Genomic DNA, 25,167 nt, shown 5'->3' with positions numbered 1-25,167 from the left:
CATCTCACTAATCGCCAAAGGGTTGAAACAGGAACGCACACAACAGAGCACCACAGACAAACCACTTAACTCAGACTGATGCCAGCTCACTAACAGTCGCGGGAGACCCCCAGCTAACACCACCTAGCAGCACAACTCGTAACTACAAAGCATGCGCGCAACAGGTCGGTTCCGGTTATTTTTGGGTCCCCCGTACACGTAAGACATCTATGGCTGTTCTTTCTTTGTCATGAAAACCTTTCACATGTGGGACTGTTACCAGCTTCAGTTTGAATAAATATACCTTAAAGTGACAGTATCCTGTAAAGAGTCCTGTCAAATGTGTCTACTGGTTCCTGTTCAGCTGTATTAGTGCCATAATTGTATTAGCAGAGCATTCCTGAAGGAAATCTGTCACATGTTTTAGTCCAGGTGTGGACATTCGTTATATGAGGTGTTTTCTGTTAGTCCAGTCCACGATGGCCTGCTTGGCAACTCTTTCCAAGATGCTACAGGCCAGATCAGATTATTTGGATTATAATGTATTCTGTAAACGAGAAATAAATGTGAATGCAGAAACTGTCAAATTTCTCAGAGTATTAGAAATTATAACTCTGATCTTCAAACCATCATCAGTTTCTGGGCATAAAAGAATACAGATTTATGACTCTGCCAGATAACAGTATTGAAGGAATTGAAATGGACATGTTGACAGGATGACCTGTGGTAGCATTTAAAACATAAAGATTCTAAAGAAGCTGAAAGAAAAGGAAATTTGAGAAGATTATGAAATGGTAGAGGGTCTCAGTCTTAAAATATAAGCGCCAAGTCTCAGTAGCCCAAATACTGAAAAGAATTATTATGGTGGTGATGAAATTTGTATTCCATTTGTGTTTCTTGAGACTCAGTTGAAGCTATTGAAGGCCAGAGTCCATTATAACCTGAAGAGTATGGTATTTTGGATTGTAACAGCTTGTTCAGAAAGATATATTCCTCCAAAGCATTGGGCTCTGTCCAAAGTACAGGGTGATACAATCCAGGAGACTGTACTCTTTATAGTCAGTGCCTTGAGAACCTCAAATTGAACATGGTAATTCCTTATAACATATTCAATTTTCCATAGTCAAGATATGTGTAACATTAATTGACAGAACTTTCTTGTAGGTGTATGACATCTGTTGGCCAGTAAGTAAATTACTGTATTTTAAGTTTTCAGTCATTGATGTTCAAAACCTGTCAGTGAATGGAGATCCTGCAGGTGTCAAAACATGTCACTGGGTTAACACTGGCTGCTGCACTTAATGTAATAGAGCCTAAGATTCAACACTGCTGTTAACAGGGTCATTCTTCAGACAATCATGAACCATCCCCTAAATCATCTAGAGCTATATATGATTCATAGTTTTAGTATGCAAGTTACATAATCAGTCCATCATAAACTCTCCTTTCACTACTCTAACAACATTAGGTGAACTGTATAAATCAGAAAGTTCTGTTGTCATATTAATATCCTGAATTCCCTGCTCACCTCATCTCCTTTAGTTCCAAGCATTGTTCATACCCTGCTGGAGATATGGAGATAGAACTCCACACATCCTGTACCTTGACACTAGATGGAGGTACCAAACAGGCTGGTGTAGCTCTACTACTTGTACTGCTTTTGTTCAGAAGATATCCAGCTTGAGTATCAGCCTGGTTGCTTGTTATGCTAAGATTTTGTGATTTTCCTGCTTCTTCAGTCAGATTCTAGGATAATGCCTTTAAATATGCTATGGCATTGCTGAAACAGAATTAATAACATAAGGATGTCATTCTTTGAAGGTTAGGGATAATGGTTATTTCATAGTACAAATATTATGCTTGACACTGTGTGATTTCAGGTATGTTTGATATACATTGGCCAACATAATATCATCATCATACAGGGAATCATTCAAACTAGAACGAGGTGTTGTCAGCATTACACTTTTCACTCTTCTAGAGAGTCTGGTATCCACTGAATAGAGTGCTGAATGGTCCCAGAGTTAGTTTGCACACAACAGAAAATTCTCTGCTCCTGCCACTCCATTAGCTGAGCTATCCTAGTTTATTGACGATTATTCTGCTCCTTTTTATTTTATTTTTTATGTATAAGCACTTCATCTGAAAAATTCATGAATGTTAAATCAATTGAGCTATCTTATCTCAGGTTCATATTTTGATAAGCAAAAACTAGATGAAACACATTTCTTGCTAGGTAAGTCAATAACTATCAATGGCAGTTATGACTTTATTTTGGAAACTTCAAATTTGTAACTTTTATATCCCTACACTGTCTCAGCAGGTGTCATAACTTCTGATGCATAAAATAGATTGGAAGCAACTGGTCTGATTTTGACCAGGCTTCCTACTGAAGGTAATGCATGCAAAAAATTACCTTCTGAAATTTTATGAATATTACCAGGTTCAAATTTTGCTTACTGTTCAGTTATAAATAAGGTCTTTCACAAGCTATTTTTTAGAATTTTAATACTATTAGAGTTATTGTTTCTGATTTTTGTAATCAAGTGTATGAGAAAGGAAACTTCATTTTTATGTCTCAGTCTGCCACTTATGGGTTCATAAGTTGTGCATGTCACATTCCTTTTCCAGTACACTGTATATAACATCACTATAAGGCAGTTTTCCAGATTTTGCATTCATGCTTTTTTTTACTTTCTTGTAACTTACTACATTCCATGGTTAATTTCTTGCTGCTTTACCTTACTGAGAACTGCATCCCTCTCATGTGTATGGAATCTTCAGTGCCCAGTGATATGGAGTCGATCTATCAAAAATGCCTCACAGGGTGTATAATCTTTTCTTTTTCATGAAGACAGAGAAAGAGCCATTGTCTGAAATGTATAAATTTTTTATCTAGGCAGGGAAGACATCCAAAGCAAATTCACTAATTCATAATGAAGTGTTGGATCTGTCTGTGTGCTTCTGACCATAAATGACATGCTTGCATACAGTGTGAATCATATTCATAAATATTTAGTTTATGAGTTGGAAGCTTCATAAGGGTAGGGGTTTGTGGTCTAGGAACAAGACATTGGACTTCTGTTCTTTGGCGCTTGGATTCATGAACAACTTGATCCAATGAAGATTATTCCATAAATGTAAAACTTCATGTATATGAGAAATACCAGGCTTCCACCATGATGCAAAAGCCTTGTGAAGCTGCATCCTTTCTGCTGAGCAGCCTCCGTAGTCTAGGGGTAATGTTCCCACCTCATGACTCAAGGTACGCGGGTTCAAACCCGGCGGAGGTCGTGAAATTTTTAAGGGTGGAAAAATTCAGGGAACAAGTCCTCCAGGAGGGACTTTAAGCCGTGGGTCCCGTGTCGTAGCTTTACGGCACGTAAAAGAACCTCATGTCCCAAGGGGACCACTGAGCCAAATTGATCGGACGTTTCCTGCCCAACAGTAGTCTCTAACGCCTCTGGTAGATGGGGGAAGCATCGAGAGATACCGCTGAGCCAGTAGAGGCTGAACTCTCTGGCTGAGTTGGGACTGATGGCACGCACCAGTACCGGTAGGGTATAGAGGCTGGCAGAAATCAAAGGGGTACACACAGTGGACCAATATCTGGTCTAAGTGCATGGGGAAACCCAACCCCTCCTCCAATACAATACAAATCCTTTCTGCTGGCTATCATCATTATCATCCTAACATTGGTGTTATTGGAGTTTGCCTTATGGGTGTCCACACCTCAGATGGACCCGTCATCTTGCTGAGATGTGAAGTGGTCAGGAAGCTCACTAAGTGGAGGTGTTAGTTACTGCCGTACCTGGTATTATCCAGGCAGTTACATCAAGAAAGTTGAACATGTGGGAATGTGATGGGAAGAGGCTGCTAGAGAGATACAATGTGATAGACTGTGCCATGAGGCAGGTTCTCCTGGGTCTGCCATGACCTGATTTGGCTGAGGTACAGAGGATAGTTTACTGTTGCATATAATTCATCATTTTAAGAAATAATACAGCCACCTTTGACACGTTTTACTTCTTGGGAACAAAGGTTTCATGCTATTCAGTTTTATGAAACAACCATGAAAATTCTTACATAGACCAATTCACTAAGTTTAACAAAAGGAAACTATAAATATACACTAGAGTAATAAGTTGTGATAATTGGAACTGGATTAAACTGGCTCATAATCACAGTAATAGACAGGTTCTGCGAGAGCTGGGTTTGTTCTTGAACTCAAGGCTTAGAGAAGTGTAAGTTATTGCCACCTCAGAATTTTGAGCAGGGTGTGTTCTGGAACAACTGAATATCAGCTGCTTAGAGAGTACAAGTTGTTGCTGCACTGCCTCAGTATTATTCTTATTTCTTTGTATTTTTCTGTACATGCTGCTCTTTTTAAGCATAACTATTTTAGTTCATTTTTTTTTTGCTTTATAAAATGTTGATCTCTTGTGAGTTCTATGAATGCTATTACTTATTACAACAAATTGCATAAATATAAAGCGTAATGAATGAGATAGAATAATATGAAATAGCCTGTGAATGTGGACATTTTGTTCTATGGGATATTGAACTATATTTTAATATCACCACATGGAAAACATTAAGAAATGCCAGCTTAGGAAATGCGGTGTTAAAATACAGTTATTTGTGGCTAAAGGTGAGCTACCATTAATTACATATTTCTATTGCAGGAACAAAATTTGATTATCGAACAGAGAACATCTTGCCTGTTTCACTGTCAGACATCACAGTTGCTTCATCCATCATGGATCTTACATCAAAACTAAAAGACAGTGCAATTGTTTCTGCCATCCCAATACCTAAAATTAGTACAAGAATCAGTATATTTGGTAGCCCTGGGTCCAAATATAAAGGCATAAATAGTGAGTCAGCATTTGAGGGATGGGACCCAGTGATGACAGCAGATGAGGCAACAGAGCTGCCTCCTGTAATAGCACTACCACATGAGAATTTGGTATGTACATGAACAGTGTTCTTCAGTAAATGATGTGAGGTAATCTTGTACTAAAACTAGAGGAATGTTATGTCTTATCTTTGGATAGCACTCTTCTAGAAGAAAATCTTAGGTGTTGTGGTCTTCTCCATGACTTCAGAGAAAGGTCAAAACATTTGATAAATATTTATTAGACATCTCTAGATTCTAAAGGGTCCTGACTTGTGGATGACACACAGAATTACTGGGGTTTTGGACTTTTTCCATCGTCCAGAATTCTAGGTAATAGAGGACATAATGTTTCGGAAACTGGATCTGTTTCCATCTTCAGCTGAGATAGGAAGACACCTGCTCAGTTGGGTCCCTTAGAAAGAGCTAATCTCAATCACCTATTACCTAGAATTCCGGATGATGGAAAAAGTCCAGAATCCCAGTAATTCTGATTTGACAACTCTGAGATGAGATTTCAAATTTTCACAGTAGTGAAAATTAAAATTGTGGCTTTCTGGGTTATGACACCCTGTAATTTTGTAGGTGGTTATGTAGCTGGGCATGTCCTTGGGTCATTTCTTATCCATGGGCAGCAAGACTGGGTATGACTGAAGGACATGCCCAGCTACATAACCACCTACAAAATTACATGGTAATATATTGTCACGTGTTGGGTGTGTCACGCGACAAATAAATTCACGTGGGTCTGAGATTCAGCGAATCTTTATTGGACACTCACACTTATACACCATACAAGTATTATCGCTTGTGGTATCACGTGGCTTCTGCGATGTCTCGACTAGGTTCCAACTGTCTTGTATGAAGGCTAGATCTCGACTGTCATCCTGTAGCTCTGTCGCTCTCGACTTATATAGGTGTTCTGTGGACCAGATACGAGACACCATTTGCCAAGGTTCAGTCTCACTTGTTCAGCAATCAGTTGCTTCGGGAACGATCTCTACAGATTACAGCGGTAACGTGTTTCGTCTCATCCGTTGGTACTCAACGGCCTTCTGTTGTTCATTTCCAGGCAAACGCGTTTGTTGTTTCGGCATTGTCTACTCAGTGGCCCACTGTTATTGCATTGCCATGGAAGTATCTACTCCAAACATGTTACAATATATATATATATATATATTTTTTTTCTTTCTTTATTTTTATGTGTGAAATTCCTAAGGTTACCATGAGCATAGGTGTTCATTGAATAGTAACCACTTCACTTTTTGGAGAAAGCTGTGATCACATATTCCTACAGTGTGCTTGCTTTCCTGGCTTCTTGACAGGTCCTAGACATATCACTGAGAATTTTGATCACCACTAAATTTTTTGAGACTGTAGCCCATTCTCTCAATGGGCTGGGCATGTACAGAAAATGGATAAGGAGCATATCCCAGAGAAAATATTATATAGTACAATAGGTGGTAGGAGATGTGCTGGGAAACCAAGAACTAGATGGATTGATGTGGTGGAAGAAGATGCGAAGAAGTTAATGGGTGTAAGGAACTGGAAGAGAGCAGCGCAGGACAGAGAGGAATGGAGGGCTTGATAAGGAAGGCCAAGGCCTTACATCGGGCTGTTGCGCCATAGAAGAAGAAGAAGAAGCCCATTCTCTTTCCCAATACTGGAAACTGCTTTGTCTGTATAACTTATGGCTAGGAGATTCTTTTAAATTCAAATCTAAATTATGTAAATATTATATATATACAAAGTAAAGTGTGATTTATATTTGAAAAAAAACAGCATTATTTCTGTATAAAGAAATGGACATATATAGTGTGACATGTATCCATTGCTAGGCAAAACTCAGCAAACACATTCCCACCAGAATCGACGTGGGAAACAATATGATGTCTGTTGCTAGGCAGCGTATCAATAAACACAACTAAAACAATACAGAACAACAGAAGATGGCGTTTTCCATGGGGTCTGCCCCAAGGTTATATAATGGGAAGTTCCAAGGGAGCAGTTAGATGTAACATGTTGAGAGAGTTCAGTTGAAGAAGAGTTTTTTCAAGATTTGGGTAGAGTTCTGGAGATGGCAATTTAAGGTGATTGAGAAGAAATGGAAAGAAAGGAATTAGACTCTGAAAATAAGACTTCATGTGTGATTTGAAGCGAACAGTGAGAGTGTTGTAAATCTGTTGCCAGGATATGACTAGTGAAGACTGGGAACCCTAGTGCGTGTGTAATGGTGAAGTGTAAGGTGTGTGGAAATAGTGGTAGTGCTTTATTGCATGTAGTCCTGAGTACTGTGTATAAAGTGTCAGTAAATCCAGTCAACCAGTCAACCATTCCAGAAACCATCTTATAAGTCACACTCAAACCCCTACACCTGACAGTAGTAATCCAGTTTGATGTCATGCTGTTCAGATACTTGTTTTCATGCTAAGGTTCTGCAGCACAAATAACTGTAATTATAATTAACAGTGAGTTGCTGAACTTGATATAGTAAAAGTGAAAACCCATGGCATGTTTATTATGTAATTATAACCTGGTGTAAGGCACTATGCTACAAACCAGAAGGTCGTGGGTTCAAGTCCTGATGTGGTAATTGAATTTTTTTCAGTTGACCTAATCCTTCCAGCTCCGCTATGGCCCTGGGGTTGACTCAGCCTCTAACAGAAATGAGTACCAGGAATTAATTAAATAATTTTCCTGGGGAGTAAAGTGCGGCCAGCGTGTAAGGCTGACAATCTTACCGCCATCTTTGAGCCAATTGTCTAGATAATGTGGGATCCTCAACGTCTCACAGCCCTATGGGCCTTCATGGGCTGTTACAGGGATAGCTTTACTTTTTACTTTATGTCCCACACTGCATTTTTACTGCATTCACACCTGTGTCCCCTGATGGCAACCCTACATCTCTGAGCCAAATGAATTTCTTAAATTTACATTTTAGCTTAGCACCAAGAATACCCATGTGCAAGGCAAATCTGCAGACACCTTATATCATGAAGTGAAGAGGTAGAGTTTTGGTGGAATATGCTGCCTCCATGTTCAGGGTAGATGTAAAGGTGGATGCAGCAGATTCCTCAAAAATGTTGGTAACCACATATGAAACTACACAGTGACATAAACCAGAAAAGTGCAAAGTGATTCTCTTTTAGTATACCTGTCCATACTATAGTATTGCCTTCAAACTAAAAGTGTGCATTTAGATTACACTGTGAACATTTTTATATTTAGGAATTTGCCTTTCAAGTTGTCACTTGTATTTCTAATGGCAATATGGTAAGATGTATTTATTATAAAGCACTTTATGCATAATGCAATGATAGAACAGCTGCACATGAATCTCTTAATTCTTCCTATAAATGAAGTTCTTGTAGCACAGTTTGGTACATTGAATTTTCAGATCTGTTGTGAACACTGATATCAGCTTCTAAATAAAATTAATTTCATTGCATTGTAGGTTATATATACAGGACTTAATTTTTAGAAAATGTAAATCAGTTCATGAATGAGTAAATATATTTGGTTCAATTTGATTTGGTTTAGTTTAGTTTAGTTTAGTTTAATTTATTTAGCTGAGAGCGCTGTTCATGGCATTCATCAGACATAACCCCTAATAAATAAAAGAATATATTAATGAAATTAATACATGAATGAATGACCAAGTAAGTAAATTAAAGAATAAATAAATAAATAAAGCAAATAAGTAAGCATATAAAGAGGTAAAAATAAATAAATGTCCTAAGTGCAGTGAAATCCTCATAGCTATCAGCTGTATGAAAATGAAGTTGGTTTCCGGTGTTTTGAAAACCACCTCTGCCTCCATCATCCGAGTTTGACGTGATGAAAGACACCGTTACCCATCAAATTTGTATATATATGTAGTTGCTTTTGGAACCTGGTCTCTTTGTCAAAGTGTAGACCTTTATGGGAACAGTAAGCAGTTTCACTGGCTGTCATTGCTCTTTTCTTCCACTGTTTTACTCCACTCCTGCTTGAGTGGCATATGTTGGTAGATGGGTACCAGGACCAACTTTAAGTGAACTCTGTATCTTTGTTGAAGTTACTAGGATGTAGCCAGATCTCATTGGCCTGAATGGCCACTGTAGTATGGGCTGGACCAATAGGCTGCATGGACTGCTTAGTGACAGAAGATTGTCTAGATTAAGGAACATAATGTGGAATGTCGCCTAAAAGCCTGAATACCTTGAGTCAGAGGGGGCATCCATTGCTAGACAATGGGTTGTTAAAAACAGAGACAATGGCCCAATAAGTGTTTGTTGTTTCCGCAACAACCAATACATGAGAGATAAAATCAACATGTTACCTAAAAATGGGAACATGTTCCTGCAGCAGTGAATAGACCAGCTACAGATACAGTAGCTAACCCAGAAAATGAAACCCTTCAAGAAGGTGTCTTGTAGTTCATCTGGCTGTAGAGGATAAGAAGCCAAATGGAAGAACACACACAGATCAGAGGAGACCAGAGCAGAGGTCAGACCAGAAGAAAACTGAGAACAGGTCAGAGCAGACAAGAATTGAGAACAGGCCAGATAAGAGGAGACCGTGGCAGAAGTCAGACCAGAGGAAAATTGAGAACAGGTCAGATCAGAGGAGTACACAGTGGAGACCAGATCAGAGGCAAATGGAGCAGAGCTGGGAACAGAAGAAACCAGCTCAGCCAAGAACCAGAAGACGAAACGTGAGAGGCGATGGACTAGTCCAGTTGCATCGTCTGGAAGATGTTATTTCAGAGTGACTGTAATTGTGATTGTAAACGAGTTATCCAATAAACAGCTCTGTCTAATTGGGAACCCACTAATTTCTTGTCATGTTACCTGGGTACGTGACAATATTATGGTTGTGGTGACTGCTTGACTCCACTCACTCTTGCCCTACTGGTCTGTGCTTGGATAATGACAGGCTTCAAGAGCAACAGTGTGTGTAAATACAGCAGACAGTTCTGTCACTCATCACATGAACCCCTGGTGATGGAGGCAGAAGCTGTCTCCAAACCTTGAATGTCAATTCCATTTTCACATGGTGTATTGCCTGAGAAGATTTCATTGCACATAGTTCTCATCAAACCTTCAGTCCCTTTAAGTATCTTCAATCTCTGTAAATCAGTACAATCTTTGTTGTGTGTATTGTTGAAGTGTATTGCAGAATGAGATCAGAGATTTTAGTATTTCCATAATGTTCTCACTTTTTAAAATATTTGTATTTACTTGGAAGTTACTTTGAACATGCTTGGAAGACACATATGTTGATACTTTTATTAGTGTTTAATTATTCATATTTGTAAGTAAAATGTTCAAAATATTACATGTGATAGGATGTTTATCAGCTTTGTGTATTTTTGTTCTTTACCTTGTTTGATATGCAATACAATTCTTTGTTAACCTTAACTTTAAGTTTCCTAAATTTGTTATCAGAACAGTCAAATTATGCATGAAAGAATCATGTATTGTTTGTTTTTAAATTTCAGATTGATTTATATGTTGAAAAAGCAGTCAGTCCTGGTGTGAATTGTCCAAGTGCTACAACTGATAGCGGCAACGAGTTCAAGGAGGTTTACAGCATATCACAGCAAAGTAATGCAGGAAGCAGAAGAAGCTCTGCCCTGTCTTCTGAAAACTTACGAACAGAAATTCTTGACAGAATTGGGGAACAGCATTATGAAGACGTTCTTTTTAAACCAAAGCAGAGTAGGAAGCTTAGCAAGACCAAACAGGGAAAAATGTTTGTGTCTGAAACTGAGTCAGGTTCTGACACCGTGAGCATCAGTAGTGTTCGCTCAACGTCAGATGAAGATCCATGGAGCAGTGAGAGACTGGATATAAGCAATGATTTGATCATTGCAGTGAAACCAAGTGAGAGCTCGAATAATGTGCAGCTGAACACAAAGTCTTCCTCAGAAGAAACATTGATAAGATTAGGTGATAGCATTAGCAGTGACATTGCAACACTTCCTGGTGACACTGGCAGTGAGCATGATGGAACCATTATTAATTCTGCCTTAAGTGAAACTGATATTCCACAAATGTCTTGTAAAAATAAGAGACCTGGTGGTTTTTGTTTAGGTGACGAGTGTTTAGTGCCACTAGAAATACAACCAGATCTACGAAGTCCTTCTTCTATTGAGAGGGATGTTGCCCATAAAGAGAGAATTCTTGCAAAGGTTCTCCATATGGACAGTTTATGCGATGGTGACTCTGAAAGTGAAGTGAATTTTAATGGCAAACATACTTGTGATGTAAATAAAATAGAAACTCAAGAGGTAATTGCTGAAAAGACAAAATTGAAGTATGTAACATCACATAGTTGCATTTTTTCTGAGGAATTCAATGATGCTAAAGTTGGTGATGAAGAGAGAGATGACTGGGGATACCAGAGTGAATCAAGAAATGATGATTGTGTCTCACAGCATAGTGATAACATTGCAGACTCTCAAGATGAGAAACTTGCCTCATTTAGTAGTATTCTCAGTTATGGACCACCCTCTGGCAGTAGTGCTCCTCCCAGTAATCATGCATCACTCGAGATATTCAGCACATCTGACCCCAAAACAGAGTTGAGGTGTGACCACAGGATGTACAAAACAGTGGAGAGGGCTGACCAGTGGATGCAGTATAAAGTGCCAGGCACCATTGTGAATCTATCATTGTGTAAATATTATGTGTGCTGTATTGATTCGAAAGATACTGTATATTACAGTTCATTGAATGGTTTAAGTTTGGAATGGCAAAATGTGGATTATAAAGCAAAACAAGTAGCCATTTCACCAAATGGAACTTTGGTGTGGAAGCTGTATAAGCACAGAGCATATTATTTGGAAAATCCTTCAGTAAAAGGACCATTTGGGGGAAAGTGGATAGAAATAGCAAGGAATATTCAGTGGATTTCTGTTTCAGACATCATTACATGGTTTGTGTCAGATGGTTACATATCTGTCCGCAAACAGCTGAGTTCAGAGCAGCCTCCCAGCCCAACCAGGTCTGTGGAATGCAACCAGCCTGTAACCCGCATCTGCTCTTTCCAGAATTCTGTTATTGCTCTCACCTCCACAGGAGAGGTCCTCTTCAGGTCTGGGGTGTCTGATGTAGAACCAGAAGGGAAGAAGTGGGAAAAGATCAATATCCCATGTCCTGCTGTAACAGATATAGCACTTGGTTGTCACAGTACAGCATGGATAGTGGATCAGAAGAGTGCCATCTACTTCTGTTGCAATTTCATGGCACCTGATTCCCAGTGGTGGCAGGTTAGTTTCAGTTGGGTGCTGGTCATGTATGTTTTGCTTCAGAAGAGACCATCATTGACCCTGTCCTGAGCCAGATGAATCCAGTCCATACCCTCACACTCTATTTGCTTGAGGTCTATTTTGATATTATTTTCCTGTCTACGACTGAGTATCCCAACCAATTTCTTTCTTGTAGGTTTTTGATTAAATTTTCATATGCATTCTCAACCTTCCAATTCTGCTATAAGCTCTGTCCATCGCATCCTTGTTTTGATCATCCTAACAGTAATTGGATTTGAATACCAAACTATGTAGGCCTATAATGTGTGGGGGGGACTTCATACTGAAGTAATGGAGATGGTGCATATATTCTGTGAGAGAAAAGCATTAAATGGCAAGTCTGTAGTAGCTATTACAAGGGATGTGAAACACTAATGCTTTTATTATTACAAAGAAAAAAATCCATATTCCAAATGATATCATGTCTGTTTTTTTCTCTTTGTAAGAATTTTTTTGGTTTTGAAGTCTACATTCACAGCAAATATTGAATGTGGAAACTGTTTTAACTATAATTGCTATTTTTCTTTCGTTTAGCTTATAAGTTCAGGATCCTCAATGATATGATTAAAAATTTAGTACTGTTTATTTAAGCATTATGTTTACTAGTTGAAGGTTGGATGAAATTTTTGGAATTAAGTTACATATTTGGATATAAATTTTCAACTGCCGTGGAATGTACTTCATGGAAGTAAATGGAAATTACACCAGAATATGGTGATGTGTTTTACAGTTGAAATATAATCAAGGGTGGTGGACTCCAACTAGTGAATTTCCTTTAACATTTTATTAAAGAAATTATTTGCTGTGTGTCAGTATTTTTAATGAAGCAGAAATTCACTATGTGCAATTTAATTAAACTGAGAAGAAGAAATAGCTCGGTATCTGAAAAATGAGAAAATAATATTTTACATTTTTTAATGCCGTACTCAGCCTTGAGGTATACTTAGCCATGTGTAACATAAGATCTAAATGTTTGTGGCGATGGTACATTAAACAAGTATTATGTTTCTGGACATTATCCATTGTCCTGTTCTTATCTAAAACAAGGTTCTGTTTTTATTTAAAAATGCAGAATTTCAGAGACTTGATTCTCTCTCCATCTTCAGGTAAAATCTGTGCAATTGGGCCCAATTGTTAGAGCTAGATAAAACAGGATGTTGGATAATGTCCGGAAACATAATATTTGCATATGTAACTGTATACCCCTTCTACAGGTACTGATCACTGGATACATTTTCCAACGAACAACATCCTTGCAGCACATTTGCAACAAGCTGAAACTCACAGAGAATCTTTACATTCGTCAGCAAGCTTCTGTTATGATTGCTGCAGGAGAGGACACAGTGTGGGTAGGAAACAAAACCACAACTAGTATACACGTGAACAAGACTCAGTTCACAGGTCAGACATTTTTTATATCTTAACAGTGTCAGGAAGTGCAGTGATAATTTTTTCAGTGTTTATTCAAATTTGTTACTTGTTTTAAGCTGTAAATAATGACCTTTGTCATATTTGTTGTTTTGGAAGAAACTTATGTAAATGAAAATGTCTGTTTCCATACTTTTCATAGTGAATGGCATTGCTGTCAATTGAAATTTTCAGCAGAATTGGTCAGTCTGTGACAAAGTCCTCTCAGCTTTTGCTGGCCATAATTACTTCTGTTGTATCTGTGTCCATTCTTTCACTTATTTTATCATTCCTTACTTGAGCTTTCCTACCTAGTTTTTGGTCTCACAAATTGTCATCAACATGCCCATACCACTGTATTTTTAATTTGAACAACTCTTCTTGTTGTGTTTCTGTCATATTTTGCCTGATGTTGAGGCCTTTGGATGTATTTGCCATTTCTTGAGATTTGAAGTTTTCATTGCAGTTAAGATTTATATTGTTGTCTTTTGGGTTATGATGCCAGGTATTCTTGTAGCACATTACCAACCTTTTTGGAGGAACCTGCTGCCATCATCTTAATAACTCAGAAGACCACAATCTAAATTTATTCTTTCTTCTTAATTCTGTAATACACCATAGAAACATCATTCCTTAGAGTTGTATGAGTAAAACTTGGTTTGAATCTGCTGTTAGTCATTTGCAAGAATCTTTTCTTTTTAGTTTGAAATGAAGTGTAAAAGTAGTCACAGAGGTGAGACCATAAATTACCATAATCATACAGTTTATCTTGGAACAGATTTCATAATAAAATTGATTTACTGGAATAGTACCTTCAAGTTGGCCATGACTACTTTCTTCCATGTGCTCTGCTGTTCATTATTTACTGTCATCTAATTATTCAGTGCTGTATGGTCTGAGCTACTGTCAGCATTGTTAAATAATCCATAAATAAATAAAAAGAAGTTTGGTTAACCACAGTATTCTCTATGTGTGTAATGTCTTGAAAGGAATGAACGTCCAACTAGTTTGTTGTCATGTAGTAAGAAGATAATCACATGGGTTTTTGGTGAAATGTTCATATTTTCCTTGTAATTGAAGAACACATTTTTGTAGTCTATTCTTATTGAAGGAATTTCCAGAGAATCGATGGTGAAGCATGTTGTTTAAAGTTGTTATTGGATGGTAGGTAAGGTAAGGTAAAGCTATACCTGTAACAGGCTGTGAAGGCCCATAGGGTTGTGAGACGTGGAGAATCTCACATTTTCTCTAGACAGTCAGCTCACAGATGGCACTAAGGTTGTCAGCCTTAGCGGCCTCCGTAGTCTAGGGGTAACATTCCCACCTCATGACTCAAGGTACGCGGGTTCAAACCCGGTGGAGGTCGTGGAATTTTTAAGGGCGGAAAAATTCAGGGAACAAGTCCTCCAGGAGGGACTTTAAGCCGTGTGTCCCATGTCCTAGATTTACGGCACATAAAAGAACCTCATGTCTCTAGGAGACCTCTGAGTTAAATTACAGGCCCTTTTCCGCCCAAGTAGTCTCCAGTGCCTCTGGTGGATGGGGGAAGCATCAAGGTACCAGGGGCCGACCTCGTTGGCTCTACAGGAGCTGATGGCATGCACCGTTACCGGTAGGGTATGGCGACAGTAGAAATTAAAAGGGGGACGCACAATGGACCAATAACTGGTCTAAGTGCATGGGGAAACCCACCCCCTCTCAATACGAATANGTCCTTGAATTTGGCTCAGTGACCTCCTTTGGAGATATGAGGTTCTTTTACGTGCCGTAAAGCTACGACATGGGACCCACGGCTTAAAGTCCCTCCCGGAGGACTTGTTCCCTGAATTTTTCCGCCCTTAAAAATTCCATGACCTCTGCCGGGTTTGAACCCGCGTACCATGAGTCATGAGGTGAGAACGTTACCTCTAGACACAGCACGCACGTAAACTACACAACTAACAATAAGAACACACAACACAGAGAAATATCGACATCTTCTACTGTCAGGAGAAACAACAACATGACCCAATGTTGGTTCACGATTTTTAACATAATAACTAACTTTTTAAACACAAAAGCATTTTAACACAATTTTAAATTCATAAGGTAGCTACTTTAAGAAAAGTAAACATCACATTGCATGCAGTGGGAAATTCCGATCGAATACCCAAAAAATACACCTAAACAAAACAACATCTTACGTAAATCTACACGTCAACGTGAATGCAAAGGGCAAATTGTGATACAGTGAGCACTATTTATAACCTCAGTGCATAACGTCAAATCTTATGTGACAGTGTTTCCTGCTAGTAGTGGTACGCCTCTGAAGATGATTCTATTGAATCGAAACATGTAAGGCGAGTGAAGACTGAAGTGTGGTGAACTTGTGTGTTGGTTTGGAGGTCTTCAGCTATGTGCAGGGAATTAATTTCAGTCCATGTTAGCTCAATATAACCAACCCCTCCTCTACATGAAGCTTAAATCAAAGTGTATGAGATTTATCAGAAATTGTTTATCCTATCAAAATTGGGTGTATGACACGAAGTATGACAGTTATTTAATGGTAATATTGCACTGTAGGCATGGTCATGACTATTTTTTTAAATATATGCCATTTTGAAAAATGCTTCAAATGAATGTTGCAAGACCTTAAGAGTAAAGTCATGTCTGTATCTGCAGTGCATTATTACTGTCGGTTATGTCTGTCAGTAACAGGTTTGTCTGTGCTGTAAGTGAACACTGAAATCAGTGAGAGATACAAAATTGCAAAGAACACATTTGGGATATGTGTGCATTCCAAACTTGAGTACACTATCTCACTCCTTTTATTATCCCAGGTTTTCCTTTAGGCTAATACAAATTTTTATATTTGTGTTGTGTTAGTAGGCCATCAGTGGAGTAAAGTGCCTCTGGAACATCGCAGGGCATCCTTGAAGTGGCAGAAAGTCAGTGCAGAAGGAATATTTGAAGACAAAGGACAACTTTGGCTGCTTTCCACAGCAGGAGATCTCTTTTCTTCTTGCTCCAATTTACAAACTGTTCATGTAAATATATTAATTATATACACTGTCATACATTAGTATAGTCAATTTAAATAACATAGACATTACATAATAATATATTGTAACATGATTATATAGATTCTGTATGAACATGATTCAGTGATAACAGCTACACATACAACTATCAAAGACATTGTTGAAAAGGCTTTTCTCTAAGGTCCTTCCTGAAGCTATATAGTGAGGGCCAGTACCCAGTAGCAGACAGTGATGGCTCAAAGTTGTCAGTTTGACTGAAATTAGTTGAGCATCAACAGTTGGAGCAATGAATTATCTATGAGACAGTTGCCAGCGGAAAGGACATGAACACGGAAGGTGAGGAATATGCACTTTTTTGGAGCCGAAATGTATCAACGACTTGTGGTGACAAGCTGAGAAGACTTGGCGTGTGCTGTATTGAGAAGTCAAGTGTGTGAATTAGTGAAAGCATTATAATTACTTGTAGTTATGATTTATAAGTGTTCAGTAAATCCAGCTACCCATCAAGACCCAGTATCTAGTCACTAACATGTGACAACATGTCGACAATGATAGGGTTTTCACCCTCACTTACGGGAATTGAAGTTTTTGGCTTGGAAGGACTTGCACAATCCATATAATGTATTTCACAGAGGCTGACGAGTTTTGGCTGTGTTAGAAGCTTGATTGGATCCATTTTCACAAAGTTACCACTAAGGTATATGTGGGTCAGTTTGCTGATAGCTGTGTACAGGAGAAGTAAAGATGAATAGTATGATTTTAATTTCATGCATCCTGCCATGTTACAATATATGCAACCTCTTTATTTGACCGTCACAACACAGCAAATATAGAACTTCACGGAAAATGTTCAGTATAGTTCTGCTACGTGTTTCGGCCACAAGTGGCCATCATCAGTTTAAATATAAAATTATATCAATTTTAACAAACTTAATACTATTTCTTTTATATTATTTTCAGATTAATTAATTCACAACATTATTGGACCTCCTACACAATTTTATAAGAAACTCGAATTTACTATTCGTCGACAGAAATGTATGAAAAGTAAAACCAACGACCGATTCAATGTTACTAAACATCAATCAAATTTTAATTTTATATATGACTTGTTATTGTTTTAAATAACCTACTTATTGTATTCTTGTGCAAATTAACTTAAACGATTTATAACATTGTATCAAATTTTATGTACCGCAGTTCAGTGGTGTACGATTGTTGAAGTGTGTTTGCCTGATGATGGCCACTTGTGGCTGAAACATGTAGCAGAACTATACTGAGCATTGTCCTTGAAGTTCTATATTTGCTGTGTTGTGACGGTCAAATAAAGAGGTTGTATATGAATAGTATGGCTTGATGGTAGTTGTAGTGAGCATAAAATCACAAGTTCCTAGCTTAGTTCCTACACTAAGTAAACTACAAGATAATGATTGTCACAGTGCCACATTAAGCGAGTACTGTGCATCATTTGAAGTGCAGCACTGCTAGCGGGATAATCTTAGAAAGGGTATGCACACTAAATCAGAGAAGATCACAGTTCAGCAGTAATTTAAACCTGCACCTTCAATGTAATCTAAACTATAAGACAAGATCGAGCTCAATCAAATGAAAATGGTCGATAGTTGAAATTCTTGTGAGACAGTAGTGGTATTACGTTTTGAATCTCATGTTAATATACTGTGATATTTCCCAGCAGATGAAATGTAATGGATATATGGACTTTACTGATTTAAAGATAAGCTCTATAAGGACTGATTCTAGTAACCAGTAAGCAGACAGTGATTTGCTGTGGTTTCATGCACTTCATATTTATTAGATTTTAAATTGATAGCCTGCTGATTTCTCGTGACTTCATAAAGCATGGAATGCGTAAAACGAATGTTTAATGGGAAGATCATATCTGTCTACAACAACTCCAAAACGACATACCTGTAAATATATTTTATTACAATTTATTAGTGGCTGTGTATGTTAAAGTTGTTGAGCATACTTTTGTCCATATTTGTAAAATATAAGTAGCCCATACTTTACACTAACTTCAAACCGATATATAGCGTCTGTCTCCAGAATGGCTCATCACACAAAATATGGTACACTGCATAAGATTTACGATGTTTATTTTAAGTATTTTTCAGTGTGGTGAATATTTAACAAAGTACAAGAGCAAGTAATTTCTATGCTGTAGGATTAGCTCTGCAGTAATAAGTTTGTGTCTGCAAGGTAACATCAATATGAATGGGGTATACAAAATTGAGAAGAATACATGTGGAAAATATGCATGTCTTTCTGCTTGAGTTGAACAGCTCTATGTACCACTTCGCAAGCTTGGGAAAGCTCAGTCATGCAGCACAGATCACTCCTGTACTCTGAGTCGCCACATCACACATCAGTTCATCAAAATGGAACTTAATTTACAGTCACTGGATTTATATTCATCTGCTGTACAATTTTTGTTGGAGTGAAAAAGTCGAGTTCCATTTAAAAAAGTGAAATTTACCACGATATCTTGCAAACAACAAAAGATACAAATAATCTGTTTCATGCACCATGTGTCAGCCTTGAAACCACAAGCATTCTGTCTGAAGCTTTTCCCAATGCGTTGGATAATGAAGGAGTTATTCGAGGTGGTAATGTTAAGTGGTTCACCCTGTTACAGCAGAGGAAACTCTTAATTTTATTTTGATTATCTTTTCGTACTTGTTCTTAAATGTCATGGTTTTATCTAGCTAAGAAGTATTCTGTAATGTCATTAGAGGCACTGTGTAATAGCCATATTGTGACTACCTAGTGGCTATATTTTGTCCAAAATGAAAGCTTGTAGGTGTTTTTTAGTGCATCAGGTTTTTAAGATAGTTATCAGGGTGTATGTCACTGTCAGTGTATCAGATATCTGACTTTCAGTATTAGGCTGCAATTAGATGTTGCTTTCCATAAGTCTCTTAAGATGATGGCTGAGCATTCGAAGAAGGGTAATGGTGTTTTATACATAGATTAGTGAGACTGTTATAATTATTCATAGTTTATAAACATTCAATAAATGCAGTTGCCAGTAAAAAAATCCCTTGTCTAGTCATTAACACGTGATAGTTCTGTAACTTTTCAGTCATAACAAAGTACTAAAAGTTGTTCATATAACAGTCTGTTAGTACTTTTAAGCTGAACAGAAAAATGTTCCCAGTCCATGAAAGATAAGAAGCTAAAATGTGTAAGCTTGTAGTGTAGCATCCTAGATCTGTAAAGGTGATAATGTAACAATAAAGAAATATGACCAGGATATGAACCTACCACACAGATGAAATAAAAAGTAAGAAAAGCGGAGGAAAAGACAAAACCAAGCCTGCCTATGTGTTAGATTTGAAGAAATGAGCTCTTGGTGACTTACCTGATAGAGCACAAACACATGGATAAGCTGATTAACTATAGACATACTACAAGGAATGAGCTGGTGGAAGGTTTGTTTGTTTCATATGGGTATACTGTTGGATGCATAGTGTCAGATCAACTCCTATACAGTGTTGCATCTTATTGAGATGCATTTCATCAGGAGTGAATCACCACGTGAGAAGATATCTAGGCCGCAAGAAGATAATTCCATGTATACAGAACATGGAGAGGGAGAGTCATAGTATTGTGGCATGTAGGCCTGTTGCTATGCAATAACCATGAAACAAATAATGAGACAACAGCCATTGCTATGCAACAGCTTCATAAATACGCATCAGTACTGCATCTTTTGCTAGGCAGTGGCCTGTGTGCAACAGTGGACGTACTGTTGGAAACAGTGGTTTCTATGGATCTGTTCTGAGGCTATATCAATCAACCAACCAAATTGAGTTAGTGCAGTGCAGTGAAGTGGAGGGAATTGGCTGGTGAGTCAGTGAGTGAGTTAGGACTGCTGCGGTACAGTCCTTGTGAGCTCTTGCTGTTAGAAGCTGGTAGCTGAGGCACGAGAACGCTTGGGAACACAGAGTGAGAGGCACGCCCGCTACCAGGCAATGGTAGGTGAAGACACAGCAGACTGAGAAGACTTAATGCATGCTATAGTGAACTGCAGAGTGTGAGAATTAGTGATAGCGCTATAATTACTTGTCATTATGATCTGTAAGTGTTCAGTAAATCCAATTACCAATTTGAACCCCATCTGTAGTTACTGTATCATGTGACAGTATATTAGTATGATTGTATTTTTATTGTTTTAGAGTCTGTCACCATAAATTGAATTGCTAGAAGGTGATCACCATTACACTGCAGACTTCAATATATATTTGAATTCCATATATATTTTGAAGTACAGTTTCATAAATATTCTTATCAACTTTGAAGAGAATACTGCAACTTCAAATTTTGGATCTTTTTCATAAGTATGCAGATTAGGCCTTTGAGGTTTAAATATCCTCCATCCCCAGGGAATGGAGTCATTTAAAATTCTTCAGTCTCCATCAATGAAGGGGCAATGAATTCTCCACTTTTGATTTGAAGAATCTGGCACTCCAGAATTTTATGTTTTGCATGTGCCTCCATAAATTTATATAAGAGTATATTAATTTACCTGTGTAAATGTTGACAGGCTCTACTTCTGCCAGATGACTCTCCAGTTGTGTGTGTGGCTGCTGCCACTGATACTGCTTGGATTCTCACAGCAAAAGGGAAGATATATATTCGCCAAGGAATTACAGATAAATGTCCTAGTGGAAAGACTTGGAAGGAACTCAGCTTAGCTGAACTCGGTAAATTGTCATACATAATTGGGAAGAATATTTTTTGCTGAGCACTGACTGACTCCATGGAGCAGAGACCTTCTTGAGGAGCTAATTTGCTTACTGAGTCAAATTCCCCACCTTTCATGGAACTTTTAGGTTCATTTCCATGTTCATAAGAGTCCACTACTAGTCTGTTCTGATCAAATTTATCCATTCCACACCCTCACAGCTTTCCTTAGGAGTCATATTAATACGAAGGTTGGAACTTTAATAGTGGCAACACTGCTGTAGAGACACCGTGCAACGGAACCAAATAATGTGGCTTATACCACACATTAGTTTCATACCTACCTTACTTCAGAGCAAATGGACTCTCCCTTCCCACATCACGTGCATGCGCAGTGACGAGAAGAACAGAGCCTCGTGTTAGCTGGCGGTCTAATGTAGTGTTGTCACGATGTTTTCGAAACAGGAACAACGGAGCTGGATAAAAATTGAATGTGCCAAAGGCCATACAGCATGACAGTGCCATCAAGGTCTTCAAGAGGCTTGCGGGGAATCTGCATTGCCTTACAGAACAGTGGCAAGGTGGGTAAGAGCCTTCAACAAGGGACACCAAAATGTGGCAGACATGCATCGGCCACTGTCAGGGAAGAAGAAGTGTATGCTCTTTCCGTGTTACTGGAGAGTGATTGATGCCATACAATTCATGAGCTGGCCCGAGAGACAGGATTAGCGCATACGACTGTGCTTCACATTCTGAAGGAACGCCTGGGCATGAGAAAAAATTGCATCATGGTGGGTTCCGCATTATTTGATGGAAATGCAGAAATGGCTACGATATGACGCTGCTCGTAACCACTTGGAGCAGTATGACCGCAAAGGAGAGGCTTTCTTACACTGTATCATTACGCTGGATGAGACAGGAGCCAAATTGTACGAGCCACAAATTAAATGCCAATCGAACGAATGGTGTCATTACGGGTCACCACGAAAATCAAAAGTTCGTCAGAATCCCAGCAGTGTGAAAGTTATGGTGATTCTCATGTATGACTGTGATGGTGTTATCCTAACGCATACCATTCCCCGACCATCAATGTGCAGTATTACTGTTCATTTTTGGAACACAACCTGTGACCAGCTTTGAGAAAGAAGTGTTGACACTTTCTGCAGAACGCACCCATCATTTTGCAGGACAATGCTTGGCCGCATGCAGTGCAAGCTGTGGCTAATTTGTTCGATTGATGGGGCTGGGAAGTGCTGTACCATCCACCATACTCCCCCTTCTTAAGCCCTTGTGACTTCGGCTTGATTCCTAAGATGATGGAACCACTTCATGGCATTCGCTTCAGAACTGTTCCAGAGATTCTTCAGGCAGTAGACCACTCCATTTGAGCTATCAACAAAACAGGCGCTGCTAAAGGTAACCTACGACTTCCACATCACTAGCAACGGGTTGTACGCAATGCTGGTGACTACATTGAAGGACAGTAAAACTTCGAAATATGCATCTATTTTGTATCAGTTGTAAATAAATAGTTGCCACTATTAAAGTTCCAACCCTTATATTATCATCCCTTATGCACCTAGGTCTCCCAATTGGTCTCTTACATTCACATTTTTTGACCAAGATTATGTATGCACTTCATGTCCTTCCTATTTGAGGTATATGCCTCACACACGTCATTTTGCTTGATCAGAGCATGAGCCACAATGAAGGGTGATGAGAGGAGATTACTTGTAACTGAAATATTTTACATGAGATTGATGGCAAGTTACATACATCTTCTTTGCCCACAGAAGAACTCACATATTTACACACGTTTCCCATAGCGAATCATGTCTAATAAAAAGATGGACATGGGGTAGCATAGGTGGTTGAGGCACCATGCTGCAAGCCGGAAGATTGTGGGGTTAGTTCCTGATGAGGTCACTGGATTTTTTCAATTTACCTAATCCTTCCGGTTACATCATTGCCCTGGCCACCTTTTGCAAATGGGGTCATCTGTTAATCCCAGTTTGAAAAGGTGCCCTTTTAGGTGATGGTGTTCAGTAAATAGTGCTACCTTACTTACTTATGGAGCTGAGCCCTTCTTGAGGAGAAGCCAAATCTGCAGCTGCTCAAAAATTTTCCAGCATTTTAGGGAACCTGAAAGTTCGTTACCGTGTTCACAAGAGCCGTCCACTGGTCCCTAACCTGAGACAGATCAATCCAATCCGTACCATCCCATCCTGTCTCTCTAAGATCCATTTTAATATTGTCCACCCACTTACGTCTTGGTCTTTCTGGTGGTATCCTTCCTTCTGGCTTTCCCACCAATATCCTATATGCATTCCTTTTCTCACCCATTCATGCTATACATGCCCTGCCCACCTCATCCTCATTGACTTGATCATTCTAATTATACTTGGAGAAGACCACAAGTTATGAAACTCCTCATTATGAAGTTTTCTCAAGCCTCCTGTCACTTCATCCCTCTTCAGTCCAAATATTCTCCTCAAACCCTGTTCTCAAACACCCTCATTCTATGTGTGTTTTTCTTATGGTATCTACATTATCACCCAGTAGATTCACGTCATCGGCGTAGACCAACAGTTGATGTGCCCCATTTAATTTCAGTCCCACCTGGTTTTCTTGGACCTTCCAAATGGCATATTATAAAGGAAAGTTGAAAAGGAGTGGCAATAAGGCATCTCCTTGTCTTAGACCATTCTGGATAGGAAATTTATCAGACAAATGTTTACCTAAACAGACTTTACTATAAGTTTCGTTTAAACACATTTTAATCAGCTTAACTAGTTTCATGGGTATCCCAAACTATATCTGAATATTGTACAATACTTCCCTCCTAACTGAATCATAGGCTTTCTTGAAGTCTATGAATAGCTGATGTACTGTCCTATTGTACTCCCAGTTTTTCTTCAATATCTGACAAATGCAAAAGATCTGATCTGTAGTTGATCTGTTACGTCAAAATCCACACTGATCATCCCCAATAATTTCATCTACTTATGGACTTAACCTTGAGAGAAGAATATTGGATAAAATATTGTATGAAGTTGATATCCCATGATAATTACTACAGTCGGTTTTATCACCCTTCTTGTGAACTGGTACAATAATAGACTCCTGCAATTGATCTGCAATTTTTCTTTATACCAAATATAAGTAATTAGTTGAAAGACCTTAGAATGTAATAGTTAGCCTCCTGCTTAAAGTTCTGCCGGAATTTGATCACTACCTGGCGATATATACCTTTTCAATTTTGCAATAGCACATTCAACCTCAAAAGTGCTATGATCAGGTAGTAATTGCTCAGCTGTGTGAATTTCTATCTGCCTAACATCACTGACCCTATGTACATTCAATAAGTGAGAGAAGTAGTTCTTCAACCTATTCAAAATGTTGTGGGAATGTGCAAGCAGATCACCATCCTCATCCTTCATTAAGTTACTTCTAGGTTGGTAACCCCTATTAAAGTCATTTATTCCTCTATACAGGTCTCTATGTTCTTGTTCTTACTGTTCATAGCAAGCTCATCAATTTTGGCTTTCAGATATTCCCTCTTTTCATTCCTGAAATGCCTGCTGGTTTCACGTCTTATATTGTTCAGATTATCCCCATTTATTTTGCTTGGATCCTGTAACCATTGCAGTTTGGCTTGTTCTCTTTGGTATAGTAATTCTGAGCATCCTTCATCTAACAATGGCTTATGCTTCTTAAGTTCATAATAACCTAGACTCTAAATGATACAAACTCCGTCCCAAGTGCAAACAATATATATTATATGTCTTTGATCTTGTTCTCTTCCACACTACATGTTTCGGCCTCTATCGGCCATCATCAGGTGTATACTCTTAACGTTGCTG

At 38.5% G+C, this 25,167-nt stretch overlaps 1 protein-coding gene across 5 annotated transcripts in view; it reads left to right on the top strand.

The window, feature by feature from the left end:
* The window catches only part of LOC111866239 (tectonin beta-propeller repeat-containing protein 2), a 76,849-nt gene that overhangs the window by 38,502 nt on the left and 13,180 nt on the right, over positions 1–25,167 (top strand). For all 5 annotated transcript variants that reach the window (XM_023855008.2, XM_023855005.2, XM_023855006.2 and 2 more), the window contains 5 exons: positions 4,665–4,948; positions 10,359–12,131; positions 13,385–13,571; positions 16,446–16,603; positions 21,165–21,324. In XM_023855008.2, the coding sequence (XP_023710776.1) occupies positions 4,665–4,948; positions 10,359–12,131; positions 13,385–13,571; positions 16,446–16,603; positions 21,165–21,324 (2,562 nt within the window). The remainder of the gene's footprint in view (positions 1–4,664; positions 4,949–10,358; positions 12,132–13,384; positions 13,572–16,445; positions 16,604–21,164; positions 21,325–25,167) is intronic.

The sequence above is a fragment of the Cryptotermes secundus genome, unplaced genomic scaffold (genome assembly GCF_002891405.2).
Source record: "Cryptotermes secundus unplaced genomic scaffold, Csec_1.0 scaffold872, whole genome shotgun sequence".
Classification (NCBI taxonomy): domain Eukaryota; kingdom Metazoa; phylum Arthropoda; class Insecta; order Blattodea; family Kalotermitidae; genus Cryptotermes; species Cryptotermes secundus.
This window is presented reverse-complemented; position numbering and strand designations above follow the sequence as displayed.